Below are 23594 nucleotides of genomic sequence, written 5' to 3'. Positions count from 1 at the left end.
ACCACTGTGTTAATTAGCCAGCTAATAAAAGCACAACGGACCACTGTGTTAATTAGCCAGCTAATAAAAGCAGAACAGACCACTGTGTTAATTAGCCAGCTAATAAAAGCACAACGGACCACTGTGTATATTAGCCAGCTAATAAAAGCACAACGGACCACTGTGTATATTAGCCAGCTAATAAAAGCACAACGGACCACTGTGTTAATTAGCCAGCTAATAAAAGCACAACGGACCTTGTGTTTATTTAATAAAAGCACAACGGACCACTGTGTTAATTAGCCAGCTAATAAAAGCACAACGGACCACTGTGTATATTAGCCAGCTAATAAAAGCACAACGGACCACTGTGTATATTAGCCAGCTAATAAAAGCACAACGGACCACTGTGTTAATTAGCCAGCTAATAAAAGCACAACGGACCTTGTGTTTATTTAATAAAAGCACAACGGACCACTGTGTTAATTAGCCAGCTAATAAAAGCACAACGGACCTTGTGTTTATTTAATAAAAGCACAACGGCCCACTGTGTATATTAGCCAGCTAATAAAAGCACAACGGACCTTGTGTTTATTTAATAAAAGCACAACGGACCACTGTGTATATTAGCCAGCTAATAAAAGCACAACGGACCACTGTGTTAATTACCCAGCTAACAAAAGCACAACGGCCCACTGTGTTAATTAGCCAGCTAATAAAAGCACAACGGACCACTGTGTTAATTAGCCAGCTAATAAAAGCAGAACAGACCACTGTGTTAATTAGCCATCTAATATAAGCAGAACAAGCCACTGTGTTAATTAGCCAGCTAATAAAAGCACAACAGACCACTGTGTTTAGGTCGGTAGATAGCTACCTCCTTAATCTCCAGGTTGAGCAGCATATTGACGATGTTTTCCCCCAGTCCTCCTCCATTGGTGACAGCAGCAGACTGTCGTCCTCCAGCCTCCACAGGTAGACATCCCAGCTCATTCACCTCCAGCTGGTGCCGCTCAGCCTGCTCTGCCTTGTCTAGACATTACCAGCAAAGACATTATCATCTGTTCAATATACAATATCTCTAGTAATACAAGTTCATCTGCTTTGCCATCTCTGCTGTGTCTAGCAAATATTCCAGATTCAAAAACTTTATTGTTCAATCTTGTGGAACGGAAATTCATATTCAGGGTTTACATGCAATACGTCATCAATTAACCTGGTTCTAGATCAGTTAAACATTTTTATTTAACCTTTATTTAACTAGGCAAGTCAGTTAAGAACAAATTCTTATTTTCAATGACAGCCTACCGGGGAACAGTGGGTTAACTGCCTTGTTCAGGAGCAGAAGGACAGATTTTTACCTTGTCAGCTCGGGGATTCGATCTAGTGACCTTTACGGTTACTGGCACCAACGCTCTAACCACTAGGCTACCTGCTGGTTACTGGCCCAACGCTCTAACCACTAGTCTACCTGCTGGTTACTGTCCCAACGCTCTAACCACTAGGCTACCTGCTGGTTACTGGCCCAACGCTCTAACCACTAGTCTACCTGCTGGTTACTGTCCCAACGCTCTAACCACTAGGCTACCTGCTGGTTACTGGCCCAACGCTCTAACCACTAGGCTACCTGCTGGTTACTGGCCCAACGTTCTAACCACTAGGCTACCTGATGGTTACTGGCCCATCGCTCTAACCACTAGGTTACCTGCTGGTTACTGGCCCAACGCTCTAACCACTAGGCTACCTGCTGGTTACTGGCGCCAACGCTCTAACCACTAGGCTACCTGCTGGTTACTGGCCCAACGCTCTAACCACTAGGCTACCTGCTGGTTACTGGCCCAACGCTCTAACAACTAGGCTACCTGCTGGTTACTGGCCCAACGCTCTAACCACTAGGCTACCTGCTGGTTACTGGCCCAACGCTCTAACCACTAGGCTACCTGCTGGTTACTGACCCAACGCTCTAACCACTAGGCTACCTGCTGGTTACTGGTCCAACACTCTAACCACTAGGTTACCTGCTGGTTACTGACCCAACGCTCTAACCACTAGGCTACCTGCTGGTTACTGGTCCAACACTCTAACCACTAGGCTACCTGCTGGTTACTGGTCCAACACTCTAACCACTAGTCTACCTGCTGGTTACTGGCCCAACGCTCTAACCACTAGGCTACCTGCTGGTTACTGGCCCAACGCTCTAACCACTAGGTTACCTGCTGGTTACTGGCCCAACACTCTAACCACTAGGCTACCTGCCGCCCCGAATGCTGGTTATTGCATCATAAGAGTTGTCAGGACAGCACAAACTGATCTGGGATCAGTCAAACTATCCACTTTCAGTTAATTTGATTCTGCTTATCAAAAGCTGTCCTTCTGGAATGGTTACAGCACATAAATATAATGAATAGAATGGGACTGGATCCTCTAACCCTGGCAATTTGACTGGTAAACAAATGGGTACACTTCCTGCTTTTACGTTCTGCTTTGCTCCTATGGGGACAACCGCAATGGCCGCCAGTCCACCCATTATAACACCACTGACTTGAATGGGGACCTCCGTTCCATTCATTCTAGTTCTACGGCTTACAGTCTCTTTAGGGCCAGGAGTTTTCCCTGACAATAAGATGAAGTGACCAGGAAAAACTCCATGCCCTAGTTACAGTGTGTAAGTCACTATGATCGACCTCCAGGCCCTAGTTACAGTGTGTAAGACACTATGATCTACCTCCAGGCCCTAGTTACAGTGTGTAAGACACTATGACCTACCTCCAGGCCCTAGTTACAGTGTGTAAGACACTATGATCTACCTCCAGGCCCTAGTTACAGTGTGTAAGACACTATGATCTACCTCCAGGCCCTAGTTACAGTGTGTAAGACACTATGACCTACCTCCAGGCCCTAGTTACAGTGTGTAAGTCACTATGATCTACCTCCAGGCCCTAGTTACAGTGTGTAAGACACTATGACCTACCTCCAGGCCCTAGTTACAGTGTGTAAGACACTATGACCTACCTCCAGGCCCTAGTTACAGTGTGTAAGACACTATGATCTACCTCCAGGCCCTAGTTACAGTGTGTAAGACACTATGATCTACCTCCAGGCCCTAGTTACAGTGTGTAAGACACTATGACCTACCTCCAGGCCCTAGTTACAGTGTGTAAGACACTATGATCTACCTCCAGGCCCTAGTTACAGTGTGTAAGACACTATGATCTACCTCCAGGCCCTAGTTACAGTGTGTAAGACACTATGATCTACCTCCAAGCCCTAGTTACAGTGTGTAAGACACTATGATCTACCTCCAGGCCCTAGTTACAGTGTGTAAGACACTATGATCTACCTCCAGGCCCTAGTTACAGTGTGTAAGACACTATGATCTACCTCCAGGCCCTAGTTACAGTGTGTAAGACACTATGACCTACCTCCAAGCCCTAGTTACAGTGTGTAAGACACTATGATCTACCTCCAGGCCCTAGTTACAGTGTGTAAGACACTATGACCTACCTCCAGGCCCTAGTTACAGTGTGTAAGACACTATGATCTACCTCCAGGCCCTAGTTACAGTGTGTAAGACACTATGATCTACCTCCAGGCCCTAGTTACAGTGTGTAAGACACTATGACCTACCTCCAGGCCCTAGTTACAGTGTGTCTGGTGTGTAAGTCACTATGATCTACCTTGGGCTACTTGTTTCTTAACATCCATGATGTGCTCCTTGCTGCCCTCTCCGATGTTCTCCCCCAGTATCTTCATCAGAACACCAAAGTCTTCCTGACCTAGAGCCATCTGGAGGGAGGAGATTAAAAAGACAGAACACATCCTGATTTGGTGTTGATATACGTCTCCTCTTATTTATAAAACTAGATCCCATTGAGATCAAACATCTGTGTTACTAGGCAGATTTTGTCCTCCTAGAAGGTAACTTCTGTATACAGAAAACAGTGGAAGTGGAAAAAATTAGCTGAAATAAATCAAATGGAAGATGTTCCTACATTCATAGACTTGAGGTTCTCCTTGGATCTGTACTCTAGGGTTAGGGTCAATGTTAGGGGGTCAGGGTCAGTGTTAGGGTCAGGGTCAATGTTAGGGGGTCAGGGTCAGTGTTAGGGGGTCAGTGTTAGGGGGTCTGGGTTAGGGGGTCAGGGTTAGGGGGTCAGGGTTAGGGGGTCAGGGTATCAGTGTTAGGGGGTCAGGGTTAGGGGGTCAGGGTTAGGGGGTCAGGGTCAGGGGGTCAGGGTTAGGGGGTCAGGGTTAGGGGGTCAGGGTCAGGGTTAGGGGGTCAGGGTCAGGGTTAGGGGGTCAGTGTTAGGGGGTCAGTGTTAGGGGTCAGTGTTAGGGGTCAGGGTCACTGTTAGGGGGTCAGGGTTAGGGAGTCAGTGTTAGGGGGTCAGTGTTAGGGGGTCAGGGTTAGGGGGTCAGTGTTAGGGGGTCAGCGTTAGGGGGTCAGCGTTAGGGGGTCAGCGTTAGGGGGTCAGCGTTAGGGGGTCAGCGTTAGGGGGTCAGCGTTAGGGGGTCAGGGTCAGTAAACCTACATTCATAGACTTGAGCATTCCTTGGACCTCTACTCCAGGGATCTTGTTGTACCAGGAAGAGGCCAGGTTCCGTTTGACCAGAAGCTCTAAATTGATTGGCTGAAGGATCTCAATGTCTGTCTGTGGGGAGCCTTGTTTCAGCGTGGTCCTATGGAGAGATGAATAAAGTGGGATTACCCAATCAGAGGGGACACACACACTTCAAATGAGTACGCTAACAATCCGGCTCCAAGGACCATGAAAGAAAGAATGAATGAAAGACGTTAACACACAAACGCACCACACACACACACACACACACACACACACACACACACACACACACACACACACACACACCAAGCAGTATGTCCTATTTTAGCGCCAAACGTTTTAATCTCCTCTAATACCTGGACAGTTTGAGCTGAGTGAGCTTGACATCCATCGTGTCCAACACAGCGGGGAGCAGGAAGCCTTCAGCTGACATCAGACTGAAGCTGTTTCCCACCGTGATGAGCCCCAGGTCCACCACAAACGCATTGTGTGAGGTGGAGGACTGGGGGATGATGATGAGAGGAGCCTTCAGCCTGATGTCCATGGAGAGACGGAAGCTCTTCTGGGCAAAGTCTCTGACGCTGGAGGCTGCCTTCTCTGCTGCCTGGGCCGTGGCCACACTCACCGCCTCTTTGGCTGTCTGAAAGTTGTCCAGAAACGTCTGGGGGACGAAGACAGAGACCATGAAGACACTAATACAGCAGGACAGACATGCCGAGGTTCTGTATAGTAGTCTAATGTCAGCCATGGTAAGGGAACAATGACAGGGGATGTTATATGTTATACATAACAAATGTGAAACTAGGTGATGCAAATGTGTAACCTTAAACACCGTTTAGTGGAAGTGAATTCACAAAGACAGAGGGAAGGTGAACAACAGATGGAAGGATTGAAAAAGCAGGAGGATACAGTACGCCGTTATAAGAGGTTTTATAAAAATGGCAGTTGAGTGAGATTTGCGTAGCACTTGAAATGAGGAGCGGGTCGGGTTGTTACGCTGTGCATGAAAAACATTCCTATTTTTCCAGTGCGACGACAGACCATTCCACAAAGTTCAGAGAGATTTCTAAAAGGGCCAATGAGATTTAGAAACAGGAGCAAGAGCCATAACATAGAAAGAGACAAGGCTATTAACACGTCATCAAGACTGGAGCATCCTATTCAACTGGACAACAGACCAATCAAATACTTTACCACACCGCATCATCAACAACAGTTTTTACTGTTCACAGAGAAATATGTTCAGTCAAGATGGACATTCCATACATCCCAACAAATCACACATCAAGCTATACTAACTATGCTGTCTCTTCTTCTCTTTATAAATATACCTTTCATCAAGCTATAGTAACTATGCTGTCTCTTCTTCTCTTTATAAATATATCACACATCAAGCTATAGTAACTATGCTGTCTCTTCTTCTCTTTATAAATATATCACACATCAAGCTATAGTAACTATGCTGTCTCTTCTTCTCTTTATAAATATATCTTTCATCAAGCTATAGTAACTATGCTGTCTCTTCTTCTCTTTATAAATATACCTTTCATCAAGCTATAGTAACTATGCTGTCTCTTCTTCTCTTTATAAATATACCTTTCATCAAGCTATAGTAACTATGCTGTCTCTTCTTCTCTTTATAAATATATCACACATCAAGCTATAGTAACTATGCTGTCTCTTCTTCTCTTTATAAATATATCTTTCATCAAGCTATAGTAACTATGCTGTCTCTTCTTCTCTTTATAAATATTTCTTTCATCAAGCTGTCTCTTCTCTTTATAAATATATCTTTCATCAAGAGAGGGGTCTGCTGTATCATGCTGATTAACTTCCTGTTTTCTATGAAGGGACCATTTGTCAGATTATAACCTGCCAGCGTTGTTAAATGGGGCATTTCTTACCTAGAGATGAGAGTTATTAAAAACACAGCTAGGACCCGAAACACCGACTACCTCTTGAAATACTACCTGACTGAATTATCGCTTCCCCTCTGCTGCTTTCATGTTGGTATCTGCATGGCAACTAGGTATCTGCATGGCAACTAGGTATCTGCATGGCAACTAGGAATGCTTTTCATTTTGATGGTTTCGCCCACACAACCATCGACTTAAAACACACAGGAGGAGTTGGAGGGAGTTGAGCTAGCCTGGACCCAGATCTGTTGGTGCCGTCTAGCCTGGACCCAGATCTGTTGGTGCTGTCTAGCTTGGACCCAGATCTGTTGGTGCTGTCTTGCCAACTCCTATCTATGGACACGGTGACACCAAACATGACCATGGGAGTTGGCTACACAAAAACAGATCTGGGTTTGCACAAGCCCACTCGGTCACACAAGGGTTAAATGTTTCTGTGAGTAAAGTGTAAAACGTATAGGTTCTTAACAAGGTTGGGGGTCAATTCCATTTCAATTAATTGGAATTAACCCTGTCCTTAAACTAGGGCCCTAACCCTGTCCTTAAGCTAGGGCCCTAACCCTGTCCTTAAACTAGGGCCCTAACCCTGTCCTTAAGCTAGGGCCCTAACCCTGTCCTTAAGCTAGGGCCCTAACCCTGTCCTTAAACTAGGGCCCAACCCTGTCCTTAAACTAGGGCCCCAACCCTGTCCTTAAGCTAGGGCCCTAACCCTGTCCTTAAACTAGAGCCCCAACCCTGTCCTTAAGCTAGAGCCCCAACCCTGTCCTTAAGCTAGGGCCCTAACCCTGTCCTTAAGCTAGGGCCCTAACCCTGTCCTTAAGATAGGGCCCTAACCCTGTCCTTAAGCTAGGGCCCTAACCATGTCCTTAAGCTAGGGCCCTAACCCTGTCCTTAAGCTAGGGCCCTAACCCTGTCCTTAAGCTAGGGCCCCAACCCTGTCCTTAAGCTAGGGCCCTAACTCTGTCCTTAAGCTAGGGCCCTAACCCTGTCCTTAAGCTAGGGCCCTAACCCTGTCCTTAAACTAGGGCCCTAACCCTGTCCTTAAACTAGGGCCCCAACCCTGTCCTTAAACTAGGGCCCTAACCCTGTCCTTAAGCTAGGGTCCTAACCCTGTCCTTAAACTAGGGCCCTAACCCTGTCCTTAAGCTAGGGCCCTAACCCTGTCCTTAAGATAGGGCCCTAACCCTGTCCTTAAACTAGGGCCCTAACCCTGTCCTTAAGCTAGGGCCCTAACCCTGTCCTTAAGCTAGGGCCCTAACCCTGTCCTTAAGCTAGGGCCCTAACCCTGTCCTTAAGCTAGGGCCCTGGGGCGTAATGTAGTGGTTAACAGTGCTGTGGTGTCTGGGTGTGGTGAAGCTGCAAAGCAGAGGGTGAATGCTGTAGTTTAGTGGTGTGCTGCATGCCATAATCTGTAGTTTAGTGCTGTGCTGTGCTGCATGCCATAATCTGTAGTTTAGTGCTATAGAGCATGCCATAAACTGTACCTCATAAGGAGAGGGATACTGATAGCTATAAGAGGCCTGGAGAAAACACCACAGATTTACACATACTGAGGATACTGATAGCTATAAGAGGTCTGGGGAAAACACCACAGATTTACACATACTGAGGAGAGTGATGGCTATAAGAGGCATGGAGAAAACACCACAGATTTACACATACTGAGGAGAGTGATGGCTATAAGAGGTCTGGAGAAAACACCACAGATTTACACATACTGAGGAGAGTGATGGCTATAAGAGGCATGGAGAAAACACCACAGATTTACACATACTGAGGAGAGTGATGGCTATAAGAGGTCTGGAGTAAACACCACAGATTTACACATACTGAGGAGAGTGATGGCTATAAGAGGTCTGGAGTAAACACCACAGATTTACACATACTGAGGAGAGTGATGGCTATAAGAGGTCTGGGGAAAACACCACAGATTTACACATACTGAGGAGAGTGATGGCTATAAGAGGCATGGAGAAAACACCACAGATTTACACATACTGAGGAGAGTGATGGCTATAAGAGGTCTGGAGTAAACACCACAGATTTACACATACTGAGGACAGTGATGGCTATAAGAGGCATGGAGAAAACACCACAGATTTACACATACTGAGGAGAGTGATAGCTATAAGAGGTCTGGGGAAAACACCACAGATTTACACATACTGAGGACAGTGATGGCTATAAGAGGCATGGAGAAAACACCACAGATTTACACATACTGAGGACAGTGATGGCTATAAGAGGCATGGAGAAAACACCACAGATTTACACATACTGAGGAGAGTGATGGCTATAAGAGGCATGGAGTAAACACCACAGATTTACACATACTGAGGACAGTGATGGCTATAAGAGGTCTGGAGAAAACACCACAGATTTACACATACTGAGGAGAGTGATGGCTATAAGAGGCATGGAGAAAACACCACAGATTTACACATACTGAGGAGAGTGATGGCTATAAGAGGTCTGGAGAAAACACCACAGATTTACACATACTGAGGACAGTGATGGCTATAAGAGGTCTGGAGTAAACACCACAGATTTACACATACTGAGGAGAGTGATGGCTATAAGAGGTCTGGAGAAAACACCACAGATTTACACATACTGAGGACAGTGATGGCTATAAGAGGCATGGAGAAAACACCACAGATTTACACATACTGAGGACAGTGATGGCTATAAGAGGCATGGAGAAAACACCACAGATTTACACATACTGAGGAGAGTGATGGCTATAAGAGGTCTGGAGAAAACACCACAGATTTACACATACTGAGGAGAGTGATGGCTATAAGAGGTCTGGAGAAAACACCACAGATTTACACATACTGAGGAGAGTGATGGCTATAAGAGGTCTGGAGAAAACACCACAGATTTACACATACTGAGGAGAGTGATGGCTATAAGAGGTCTGGAGAAAACACCACAGATTTACACATACTGAGGAGAGTGATGGCTATAAGAGGTCTGGAGAAAACACCACAGATTTACACATACTGAGGAGAGTGATGGCTATAAGAGGTCTGGAGAAAACACCACAGATTTACACATACTGAGGAGAGTGATGGCTATAAGAGGTCTGGAGAAAACACCACAGATTTACACATACTGAGGACAGTGATGGCTATAAGAGGTCTGGAGAAAACACCACAGATTTACACATACTGAGGAGAGTGATGGCTATAAGAGGCATGGAGAGAACACCACAGATTTACAGATATTGAGGACAGTGATGGCTATAAGAGGCATGGAGAAATTGAAAAAGAAAGAGTTCAGATACAGAAGATAAACAAATACATAACAGGATAAAGAGAAACAATAAAAGGAAACAGGCTCTCAGAAATTAAAATAATGTTTTAAGGTTTCCTGGTAACATGAAAGGACTCAAATTGACCAAAACATCCTAATAACGTTCCCCTTGCAACATAAAGGGCTGGTTTCCTGGATCAAGATCAATCCTATTCCTGAACATGTTCAATAGAGAATCTCCATTGAAAGTACTTTTTAGTGGAGGAATAGGTTTAATCTGGGTGTAGGAAATTGGCACATAGCAAGATACATAGACATAACCCTCATACATGTCTCTACATTTCCTAAATGAATGACATAGGTAGTATTAAACCATTTCACATTCAGTGGTGAAGTTCATATCTCAACGTGTCTCCCAGTTGGGACCAATTCCATTTCCATTCAGAAAGTAAACAACATTTGAATTCCATTTTTTTAATCCTAATTGAAAAGCATTGAAGGTAATTGGAATTTCTGTGTACTTCCTGAATTGAAATGGAATTGAGCCCTACCCTGCTGTCAGCTCGATACCTATCCCTGAGGTTCTCCTCACCAGTAGAGACATGAGGAACTTGTGCAGATAGACGATCTGGATGCAGCCCAGCCTCATGGTAACCTTCCCGTCCACCTTGGAGGTGTCCGAGTAACCCTCTCCCTCCGTAGCGCTGGGATACAGGGACATCTGAAAGCTGAACACCTCCTCGCCCACGATGGACACCGCCTACAGGATCACACCAGGACATTACAGTATGATGATGATACAGCCTCCTTGTAATAAAACAGACTACATTACTACTAACTACCCCTTCAGCTCACTAATGATGTGTAATAACAGAACATGGTGTAATGGTGTAACTTCTGTCTGTACTAGTCAATAGTACCTAAAACAAGGTAGAGTTAACTGAGACAGGACCAACGCAATAATCATTTTAAATCAAAATCACCTTTTTGTGGATGGTTTTGGGGTCGACATCCAGCACAACGATGTCCCTGAGCCTGGCGAACACCGCTGTCTCTTTGGCCTGGACCAGCACTGACCCATCAATACCTGATGATAAATTAGTCAAGTCAAGTACACTCCCATCCACACAGTTAATACACTGTATGTAAATCACATGCAGAGATAACTGAAATAAGACTTTGAAGGCCATTTTCCAAAAGTTGGTTTGTAAGTTTATTAGCAGCATAACCCCCCCCCCCCAAAAAAACAGAAAATAAATAAAATAAGTCTTCTTTCATATGATTGGTCACACGTCTTACCTTGTATTCTGATGTCAGCGATGTTCCGCCGGTCATCACAGACCTCCACACGGAATGAACCCAGCTGAGCAAACAGTTTGAAGTTGAACACATTGCCGTATTTTGCTCCTTTCGACACTGAAGGAGGAGAACAACGAAACGACATTTGAACAGAGTTAATGCTAGTCTTTAATGGCCACATGTTGACCTACATACACTAAATATAGTACATTATGGTATATTATAATATGGTATAGTACATTATATTATGGTATAGTACAGTATATTACATTATATTATGGTATAGAACAGTATATTATAGTATAGAATAGTATATTATAGTATGGTATATTATAATATGGTATATTATATTATGGTATAGAACAGTATATTATAGTATAGAATAGTATATTATAGTATGGTATATTATAATATGGTATATTAAAGTATGGTATAGAACAGTATATTATAGTATAGTATATTATCGTATGTATATTATAATATGGTATATTATAATATGGTATATTAAAGTATGGTATAGAACAGTATATTATTATAGTATTTTATAATATAGTATGGTACAGTATATTATGGTATAGTATGGTATAGTACAGTATATTATATGATAGTATATTATAGTATGGTATAGTACAGTATATTATGATATATTATAGTATGGTACGGTATATTATAGTATGGTATATTATAGTATGGTATAGTATAGTATGGTATATTATAGTATGGTATATTAAAGTATGGCATAGAACAGTATATTATTCTAGTATTTTATAATATAGTATGGTACAGTGTATTATGGTAAAGTACAATATATTATATTAGGGTATATTATAGTATGATACGGTATAATATAGTATGGTATATTATAGTATGGTATAGTATATTATAGTATGGTATATTAAAGTATGATATAGAACAGTATATTATATTATAGTACATATTCGTCGCCAAACCCACTGGCTCCAGGTCATCTATAAGTCTATGCTAGGTAAAGCTCCTCTTTATCTCAGCTCACTGGTCACGATAACAACACCCACCCATAGCACGCGCTCCAGCAGGTATATCTCACTGGTCATCCCCAAAGCCAACACCTCCTTTGGCCGCCTTTCCTTCCAGTTCTCTGCTGCCAGTGACTGGAACGAATTGCAAATATCGCTGAAGCTGGAGATTTATATTTCCCCAACTAACTTTAAACATCAGCTATCAGAGCAGCTAACCGATCGCTGCAGCTGTACGTAGTCCATCTGTAAATAGCCCACCCAATCTACCTACCTCATCCCCATATTGTTTTTAATGTACTTTTCTGCTCTTTTGCACACCAGTATCACTACTTGCACATCATCATCTGCTCATCTATAACTCCAGTGTTAATCTGCTAAATTGTAATTACTTCGCTACTATTGCCTATTTATTGCCATACCTCACGCCATTTGCACACACTGTATATATACTTTTTTTCTATTGTGATATTTGACTGTACGCTTGTTTATTCCATGTCTAACTCTGTGTTGTTGTTTGTGTCGCACTGCTTTATCTTGGCCAGGTCGCAGTTGTAAATGAGAACTTGTTCTCAACTAGCTTACCTGGTTAAATAAAAGTGAAATAAAAAAATAAAATACAAATATTATAGTATGGTATATTAAAGTATAGAACAGTGTATTATAGTATGGTATATTATAGTATGGTATAGAACAGTATATTATAGTATGGTATATCATAGTATGGTATAGAACAGTATATTATAGTATGGTATATCATAGTATGGTATAGAACAGTATATTATAGTATGGTATAGAACAGTATATTATAGTATGGTATAGAACAGTATATTATAGTATGGTATATTATAGTATGGTATAGAACAGTATATTATATTATAGTATGGTATATTAAAGTATGGTATAGAACAGCATATTATAGTATGGTATATCATAGTATGGTATAGAACAGTATATTATATTATAGTATGGTATATTATAATATGGTATATTAAAGTATGGTATAGAACAGTATATTATTATAGTATTTTATATAATATAGTATGGTACAGTATATTATGATATAATATGGTAAAGTACAGTATATTATATGATAGTATGGTATAGTATATTATAGTATGGTATAGTATATTATAGTATGGTATAGTATATTATAGTATGGTATAGCACAGTACAGTATGTTATATTATAGTATATTATAGTATGGTATAGTATGTTATAGTATGGTACGGTATATTATAGTACAGTGTAGTATATTATAGTATAGTATATTATAGTATGGTATATTATAGTATGATATAGTACAGAATATTATAGCATGGTATAGTATAGTATGGTATAGTATATTATAGTACCGCAAAATATAGTATAGTATGGTACAGTACAGTATATTATAGTACAGTACAGTATATTGAAGTATAGTATATTATAGCATAGCATTGCATAATGTATACCTGTCTTCCCCTGTCCAGCCGTCTCCACCTGTTTCTTGGCCTCTCTGTCCTTGGAGGCTGTCAGCTCCTGGGGTACGGCTGTGTTCAGATAGTTGATGGTGGAGAGGAGCGCTTTGGTGTGGAGGAGAAAGTCTAGAGATGACAACTCCACCTGGAGATACAACCATTCATGTTAATACTGTACCAATACATATTAATACATAATCAATACTACTACAATTACTGAGTCACATGATGAATACAGATACCTACTACTAGGATCCTACTAGAACTACATCAATACAGATACAGATACCTACTACTAGGATCCTACTAGAACTACATCAATACATATACCTACTACCAGGATCCTACTAGAACTACATCAATACAGATACCTACTACTAGGATCCTACTAGAACTACTGAGTCACATCAATACAGATACCTACTACCAGGATCCTACTAGAACTACATCAATACAGATACCTACTACTAGGATCCTACTAGAACTACTGAGTCACATCAATACAGATACCTACTACCAGGATCCTACTAGAACTACATCAATACAGATACCTACTGCCAGGATCCTACTGGGGTCTTACGGCTAATCCCACAATCCTAATACTACAACGACTTTCCTTGAACTGTTTATCAACATGAGCCTATCATGGGAGCCATTTATTAATATAAAAAAATGAAGATAGGTTGTTTACATTTTTTTTTTTTTTATGTATTTATGTATTTTTATGTATTTTATGTATTCTTTTATCCAGCAAACCTGAGGCCTTTCATCCAGCATCCATACCATAATGACTTGATATCAACCTGGCAACAAATCATCAAATCTATTCAGGGATCACTGCACAGTGTGTGAGTGAGTGAGTGAGTGAGTGAGTGAGTGAGTGAGTGAGTGAGTATGTAAGCGTGTATGTGTGTGTCCAAGGCAGAGGCTGCATGACTAAGGTCTCTGACAAACAAACACCTGTAACCTTTTGTCAGCCCTCAACAAACACCTGTAACCTTTTCCCAGCATCAACAAATACCTGTAACCTTTTCTCAGCCATCAACAAACACCTGTAACCTTTTCTCAGCCATCAACAAACACGTGTAACCTTTTGTCATCCATCAACAAACACCTGTAACCTTTTGTCATCCATCAACAAACACCTGTAACCTTCTGTAATCCATCAACAAACACCTGTAACCTTTTGTCATCCATCAACAAACACCTGTAACCTTTTGTCATCCATCAACAAACACCTGTAACCTTTTGTCATCCATCAACAAACACCTGTAACCTTTTGTCATTAACAAACACCTGTCACCTTTTGTCATCATCAACAAACACATGTAACCTTTTGTCATCATCAACAAACACCTGTAACCTTTTGTCATCCATCAACAAACACCTGTAACCTTTTCTCAGCATCAACAAACACCTGTAACCTTTTCTCAGCCATCAACAAACACCTGTAACCTTTTCTCAGCCATCACCAACACCTGTAACCTTTTCTCAGCCATCTACCAACACCTGTAACCTTTTCTCAGCCATCACCAAGACCTGTAACCTTTTCTCAGCCATCTACCAACACCTGTAACCTTTTCTCAGCCATCTACCATCACCTGTAACCTTTTCTCAGCATCAACAAACACCTGTAACCTTTTGTCATCCATCTACAAACCCCTGTAACCTTTTCTCAGCCATCTACAAACACCTGTAACCTTTTCTCAGCCATCAACAAACACATGTAACCTTTTTTAATCCATCAACAAACACCTGTAACCTTTTCTCAGCCATCAACAAACACCTGTAACCTTTTGTCATCCATCACAAACACCTGTAACCTTTTGTCATCCATCAGAAACACCTGTAACCTTTTGTCATCCATCAGAAACACCTGTAACCTTTTGTCATCCATCTACCAACACCTGTAACTTTTCTCAGCCATCTACTAAACCTGTAACCTTTTCTCAGCCATCTACCAACACCTGTAACCTTTTGTCATCCATCACAAACACCTGTAACCTTTTGTCATCCATCATCAAACACCGGTAACCTTTTGTCAGCCATCAACAAACACCTGTAACCTTTTCTCAGCCATCAACAAACACCTGTAACCTTTTCTCAGCCATCACAAAGACCTGTAACCTTTTGTCATCCATCACAAACACCTGTAACCTTTTCTCAGCCATCTACCAACACCTGTAACCTTTTCTCAGCCATCTACCAACACCTGTAACCTTTTCTCAGCATCAACAAACACCTGTAACCTTTTCTCAGCGTCAACAAACACCTGTAACCCTTTGTCAGCCATCTACAAACACCTGTAACCTTTTCTCAGCCATCTACCAACACCTGTAATCTTTTCTCAGCCATCTACCAACACCTGTAACCTTTTCTCAGCCATCTACCAACACCTGTAACCTTTTCTCAGCATCAACAAACACCTGTAACCTTTTGTCATCCATCTACAAACACCTGTAACCTTTTCTCAGCCATCTACAAACACCTGTAACCTTTTCTCAGCCATCTACAAACACATGTAACCTTTTTTAATCCATCAACAAACACCTGTAACCTTTTCTCAGCCATCAACAAACACCTGTAACCTTTTGTCATCCATCACAAACACCTGTAACCTTTTGTCATCCATCACAAACACCTGTAACCTTTTGTCATCCATCTACCAACACCTGTAACCTTTTCTCAGCCATCTACCAACACCTGTAACCTTTCTCAGCCATCTACCAACACCTGTAACCTTTTCTCAGCATCAACAAACACCTGTAACCTTTTGTCATCCATCACAAACACCTGTAACCTTTTGTCATCCATCAACAAACACCTGTAACCTTTTCTCAGCCATCTACCAACACCTGTAACCTTTTCTCAGCGTCAACAAACACCTGTAACCTTTTGTCAGCCATCTACAAACACCTGTAACCTTTTGTCATCCATCAACAAACACCTGTAACCTTTTCCCATCCATCAACAAACACCTGTAACCTTTTCCCATCCATCAACAAACACCTGTAACCTTTTCCCAGCATCAACAAACACCTGTAACCTTTTCTCAGCCATCTACAAACACCTGTAACCTTTTTTCATCCATCACAAACACCTGTAACCTTTTGTCATCCATCAACACCTGTAACCTTTTGTCAGCCATCAACAAATACCTGTAACCTTTTCTCAGCCATCAACAAACACATGTAACCTTTTCTCAGCCATCAACAAACACCTGTAACCTTTTGTCATCCATCAACAAACACCTGTAACCTTTTGTCATCCATCAACAAACACCTGTAACCTTTTGTCATCCATCAACAAACACCTGTAACCTTTTGTCATCCATCAACAAACACCTGTAACCTTTTGTCATCCATCAACAAACATCTGTAACCTTTTCTCAGCCATCTACAAACACCTGTAACCTTTTCTCAGCCATCACACTAAAACTGTGTGGTAAAACAGGACTGGAAAGTGATTAACCTATGCCATTAAGATTAATATTGATTTCTGTTTTTCTCACGTTGGTTCTGAAATAGCTGAGTGAAAACCAGACGTGTGCCAACACAAAGACTACTATTGATTCAAAAACCTCTATTGTTTTTTAAGGCAGAGCCTAAACAACTTCAACCAAACTGTGTAACTCCCTCTGCGGCAATTTGACACGCCAGAGGCTAAGGACTGAATTCTAGGAAGACTGATTACAACTGACTAGAACTGATAGACTAAGGACTGAATACTAGGAGGACTGATTACAACTGATAGGCTAAGGACTGAATTCTAGGAGGACTGATTACAACTGACTAGAACTGACAGGCTAAGGACTGAATTCCAGGAGGACTGATTATAACTGACTAGAACTGATAGACTAAGGACTGAATTCTAGGAGGACTGATTAGAACTGATAGGCTAAGGACTGAATTCTAGGAGGACTGATTAGAACTGATAGGCTAAGGACTGAATTCTAGGAGGACTGATTAGAACTGATAGGCTAAGGACTGAATTCTAGGAAGACTGATAACTGATTCTCTCTATATTTGTATTTATTTTACATTTCACTAAAACGTTAATGTGTTTCTGACAGACATGCAGTATCTTACTGAGGACATATGATTTATATTTATTGGACAGCAGCTTTTTTAAAATATGGATCAGATCTGTCCTAAGTCTTAGGGATGTAATGCTGAACATACATTTAAAACAGTGAATAATCCAGGCTTATCTAGCCTCTAGATGAAGCATTATTCAGTTACAGCAAATGCAGCTGACCTCATATCGTTTGTAGTCCCCCCCCCCCCCACTCAAAAAATTGTAATATAGCCAGGTTGAATCATTGTAAATGTTCTCAGTCCATCCTCTGTAGATCTATAGCTGGGTAACCAACGAGAGGCAGCACCCTGGAAAGGACCCTGCTCTCATTGTAAATGTTCTCAGCCCATCCTCTGTAGATCTATAGCTGGGTCACCAACGAGAGGCAGCACCCTGGAAAGGATCCTGCTCTCATTGTAAATGTTCTCAGCCCATCCTCTGTAGATCTATAGCTGGGTAACCAACGAGAGGCAGCACCCTGGAAAGGACCCTGCTCTCATTGTAAATGTTCTCAGCCCATCCTCTGTAGATCTATAGCTGGGTCACCAACGAGAGGCAGCACCCTGGAAAGGATCCTGCTCTAAGAAAGCATCTTACAGTCGTTGAGGAAGTGGTTAGCATAGAACTGGCTCTATAAAAAATACTGTGAAGAAAAACAAAACGTGGTGACGAGGAGATGTGTTAGGGGAAACCAAATATCTTCGCAATAACTATCAGCAGTTACCTTGGTTACTTAGAGGAAGAAGAAAACACTACCAATTCATATCACATACCTTCAGGTTTTGCTCAGTGTTGTCAAACGTGGTCTGGAAGTTAGGCCCGTTGATATCAGCCTGTAGGAAGGGAAAGCATGTCGGTAATACACAAACACTTCCTGCTCCGGAATACAACTGACCAACGATACAAATAGTGGGATTTTTCTCTCCAAAATAAGATATCGTGAGTGAGTGAGAGAGAGAGAGAGAGAGAGTGAGTGAGAGAGAGAGAGAGTGTGAGAGAGTGAGAGTGTGAGAGAGAGAGAGAGGAGATATCGATTTGAGACCAACAGAAGGAGTGAATGACAAAAGGGCCCAGTGAGTAAAACTTCCCTTACTTTGGTGTACTCCACTTTGAGCAGGTCTGAGCCGTGCTTGTCCGAGGAACTGATCAGGTGCAGAGGCTGGTTATTGGAGTCTGGAAATGAACATCATTCATTACGTTAGGAAAGATGCTGTCGCTCTTCAACTGGAACGTGATGACGATTAAAGAGCAAGGAGGGGCAACTCCAGTCCTGTGGGGCCTGATTGGTTTCACACTTTAACCCTGCCCCAGCTAACACACCTGACTCCAATAATCAACCAATCATGACTGGAGATGCCCATCGCTGTTATAGAGGGATAGAATCAGCTAATCATGACTGGAGATGCCCATCCCTGTTATAGAGGGATAGAATCAGCTAATCATGACTGGAGATGCCCATCCCTGTTATAGAGGGATAGAATCAGCTAATCATGGCTGGAGATGCCCATCGCTGTTATAGAGGGATAGAATCAGCTAATCATGGCTGGAGATGCCCATCCCTGTTATAGAGGGATAGAATCAGCTAATCATGGCTGGAGATGCCCATCCCTGTTATAGAGGGATAGAATCAGCTAATCATGGCTGGAGATGCCCATCCCTGTTATAGAGGGATAGAATCAGCTAATCATGGCTGGAGATGCCCATCCCTGTTATAGAGGGATAGAATCAGCTAATCATGGCAGGAGATGCCCATCCCTGTTATAGAGGGATAGAATCAGCTAATCATGGCTGGAGATGCCCATCCCTGTTATAGAGGGATAGAATCAGCTAATCATGGCTGGAGATGCCCATCCCTGTTATAGAGGGATAGAATCAGCTAATCATGGCTGGAGATGCCCATCCCTGTTATAGAGGGATAGAATCAGCTAATCATGGCTGGAGATGCCCATCCCTGTTATAGAGGGATAGAATCAGCTTGACGTTGGAATTTATATAAATAATAGGCATTTCCTGTTTACAGACACCCCATGGCCCAGTCTATATCCTACATGGGCTGCTACTACCGTGGCTGTACTGAAGTGGAGGACTTCAGATGCAATCCCAGATACAGTCTCTACTGTACCTCTGATCTCACAGTAGACTTAATCCCAGATACTGATATAACAGTAGTCCAGGCCTACTTTACAGAGGTGAGGGTGAGGTCATAGGTTAGGGTTACTGGTACCTCGTATCTCACAGTAGTCCAGGCCTACTTTACAGAGGTAGGATGTGATGGTGGGGTCATAGGTTAGGGGTTACGGTTACTGGTACCTCGTATCTCACAGTAGTCCAGGCCTACTTTACGGAGGTAGGATGTGATGGTGAGGTCATATGTTCTCATCTTGCCCTCTGCTCCCAGCTGAGACACACTGAGGACCAACAGCGTGTTCTCCTGGTCAGCCTGACGCGTCAACTCCAACAGCACCTGGAGAACATCCCCAAACACACCTCAATAACATGATAACGCTTTAGACACTGGTCCTATGGTCCTGTGTAGCTCGGTTGGTAGAGCATAGCGCTTGCAACACCAGAGTTGTGGGTTCGATTCCCACTGGGGTCACCAATAGAAAAATGTATTGCTTTGATTATTGGGTTATTCGTACATTATAGCAAAAAAATACAAAAAAACCACTCCGTACCGCTTTGACTTCAAACTTGAAGTGCAGGTCAGTCAGCTCCTCTATGACAGAGGGTCGGTGTTCCTCATCCACAGACATGTAATATGACTCACCATCTGAGTCTGGGGAGGAAGACATACAGATTACATATAGATTACATATAGATTACATACAGACTACACACAGACTACATACAGATTACACACAGACTACATATAGACTACACACAGACTACATACAGACTACATATAGATTACATACAGATTCAATACAGACTACACACAGACTACACACAGACTACACACAGATTACATACAGACTACATATAGATTACATACAGACTACATATAGACTACATATAGATTACATTCAGACTACATATAGATTACATACAGACTACATACAGATTACATACAGACTACATATAGACTACATACAGATTACATACAGACTACACACAGACTACACACAGATTACATACAGACTACATACAGATTACATACAGACTACACACAGACTACATATAGATTACATACAGATTCAATACAGACTACACACAGACTACACACAGATTACATACAGATTACACAGACTACATATAGACTACATACAGATTACATATAGATTACATACAGACTACATACAGACTACATACAGACTACATATAGATTACATACAGACTACATATAGACTACATACAGACTACATATAGATTACATACAGACTACATATAGACTACATACAGACTACATATAGATTCAATACAGACTACACACAGACTATACACAGACTACATACAGATTACACACAGACTACATATAGACTACATATAGACTACATACAGACTACATATAGACTACATACAGACTACATACAGACTACATATAGATTACATACAGACTACATATAGATTACATACAGACTACATATAGATTACATACAGACTACATATAGATTACATATAGATTACATACAGACTACATATAGATTACATACAGACTACATATAGACTACATATATATTACATACAGACTACATATAGATTCAATACAGACTACACACAGACTACACACAGACTACATACAGATTACACACAGACTACATATAGACTACATACAGACTACATATAGATTACATATAGACTACATACAGATTACATACAGACTACATATAGATTACATATAGACTACATACAGACTACATACAGACTACATACAGACTACATATAGACTACATATAGATTACATACAGACTACATATAGATTACATACAGACTAAATATAGACTACATATATATTACATTCAGACTACATATAGATTACATACAGACTACATATAGATTACATACAGACTACATATAGACTACATATATATTACATACAGACTACATATAGATTCAATACAGACTACACACAGACTACACACAGACTACATACAGATTACACACAGACTACATATAGACTACATACAGACTACATATAGATTACATATAGACTACATACAGATTACATACAGACTACATATAGATTACATATAGACTACATACAGACTACATACAGACTACATATAGACTACATATAGATTACATACAGACTACATATAGATTACATACAGACTAAATATAGACTACATATATATTACATTCAGACTACATATAGATTACATACAGACTACATACAGATTACATACAGACTACATATAGACTACATACAGACTACATATAGATTACATACAGACTACATATAGACTACATATAGATTACATACAGACTACATATAGATTACATACAGACTACATATAGACTACATACAGACTACATATAGATTACATACAGACTACATACAGACTACATATAGATTACATACAGACTACATATAGATTCAATACAGACTACACACAGACTATACACAGACTACATACAGATTACACACAGACTACATATAGACTACATATAGACTACATATAGACTACATACAGACTACATACAGACTACATATAGATTACATACAGACTACATATAGATTACATACAGACTACATATAGATTACATACAGACTACATATAGATTACATACAGACTACATATAGACTACATATAGATTACATACAGACTACATATAGATTCAATACAGACTACACACAGACTACACACAGACTACATACAGATTACACACAGACTACATATAGACTACATATAGATTACATACAGACTACATATAGACTACATACAGACTACATATAGATTACATACAGACTACATATAGACTACATATAGATTACATACAGATTACATATAGATTCAATACAGACTACACACAGACTATACACAGACTACATACAGATTACACACAGACTACATATAGACTACATATAGACTACATATAGACTACATACAGACTACATACAGACTACATATAGATTACATACAGACTACATATAGATTACATACAGACTACATATAGATTACATACAGACTACATATAGATTACATACAGACTACATATAGATTACATACAGACTACATATAGACTACATATAGATTACATACAGACTACATATAGATTCAATACAGACTACACACAGACTACACACAGACTACATACAGATTACACACAGACTACATATAGACTACATACAGACTACATATAGATTACATATATACTACATACAGATTACATACAGACTACATATAGATTACATATAGACTACATACAGACTACATACAGATTACATACAGACTACATATAGACTACATATAGATTACATACAGACTACATATAGACTACATATAGATTACATTCAGACAACATATAGATTACATTCAGACAACATATAGATTACATACAGATTACATACAGACTACATATAGATTACATACAGACTACATATAGATTACATACAGACTACATATAGATTACATTCAGACTACATACAGACTACATACAGACTACATATAGACTACATACAGACTACATAGACTACATACAGATTACATAGACTACATATAGACTACATACAGATTATATATTCATTACATACAGACTACATACAGATTACATACAGACTACATATAGACTACATACAGACTACATATAGATTACATACAGACTACATATAGACTACATATAGATTACATTCAGACAACATATAGATTACATACAGACTACATATAGACTACATACAGATTACATACAGACTACATATAGATTACATACAGACTACATATAGATTACATACAGACTACATATAGACTACATATAGATTACATTCAGACTACATATAGACTACATACAGATTACATACAGACTACATATAGATTACATACAGACTACATATAGATTACATACAGACAACATATAGACTACATACAGACTACATATAGATTACAT

At 40.6% G+C, this 23594-nt stretch overlaps 1 protein-coding gene and 1 long non-coding RNA gene across 3 annotated transcripts in view; both read right to left on the bottom strand.

The window, feature by feature from the left end:
• Positions 1-23594, bottom strand: part of LOC115203560 (vacuolar protein sorting-associated protein 13C) — a 248732-nt gene that overhangs the window by 120794 nt on the left and 104344 nt on the right. Inside the window, exons 24-36 of one of the 2 annotated variants that reach the window (XM_029768340.1) lie at positions 20228-20328; positions 19860-20013; positions 18643-18722; positions 18323-18382; positions 13467-13617; positions 11018-11134; positions 10702-10805; positions 10311-10478; positions 7945-7980; positions 4901-5205; positions 4512-4659; positions 3657-3765; positions 857-1011 (exon numbers count right to left, since the gene is read on the bottom strand). In XM_029768340.1, the coding sequence (XP_029624200.1) occupies positions 857-1011; positions 3657-3765; positions 4512-4659; positions 4901-5205; positions 7945-7980; positions 10311-10478; positions 10702-10805; positions 11018-11134; positions 13467-13617; positions 18323-18382; positions 18643-18722; positions 19860-20013; positions 20228-20328 (1688 nt within the window). The remainder of the gene's footprint in view (positions 1-856; positions 1012-3656; positions 3766-4511; positions 4660-4900; positions 5206-7944; positions 7981-10310; positions 10479-10701; positions 10806-11017; positions 11135-13466; positions 13618-18322; positions 18383-18642; positions 18723-19859; positions 20014-20227; positions 20329-23594) is intronic. The other variant, XM_029768341.1, reaches the window with a different exon arrangement.
• LOC115203563 (uncharacterized) lies at positions 14165-17332 on the bottom strand. The gene is made up of 2 exons (XR_003880202.1): positions 14836-17332; positions 14165-14748 (listed from the first exon to the last, which is right to left on the bottom strand). It is a non-coding gene; the product is annotated as an uncharacterized LOC115203563 (long non-coding RNA).

This window comes from Salmo trutta, chromosome 12, assembly GCF_901001165.1.
Source record: "Salmo trutta chromosome 12, fSalTru1.1, whole genome shotgun sequence".
NCBI classification, from domain to species: Eukaryota; Metazoa; Chordata; class Actinopteri; order Salmoniformes; family Salmonidae; genus Salmo; species Salmo trutta.
Note: the sequence above shows the minus strand (reverse complement) of the source record. Positions and strands in the feature narration are given on the sequence as shown.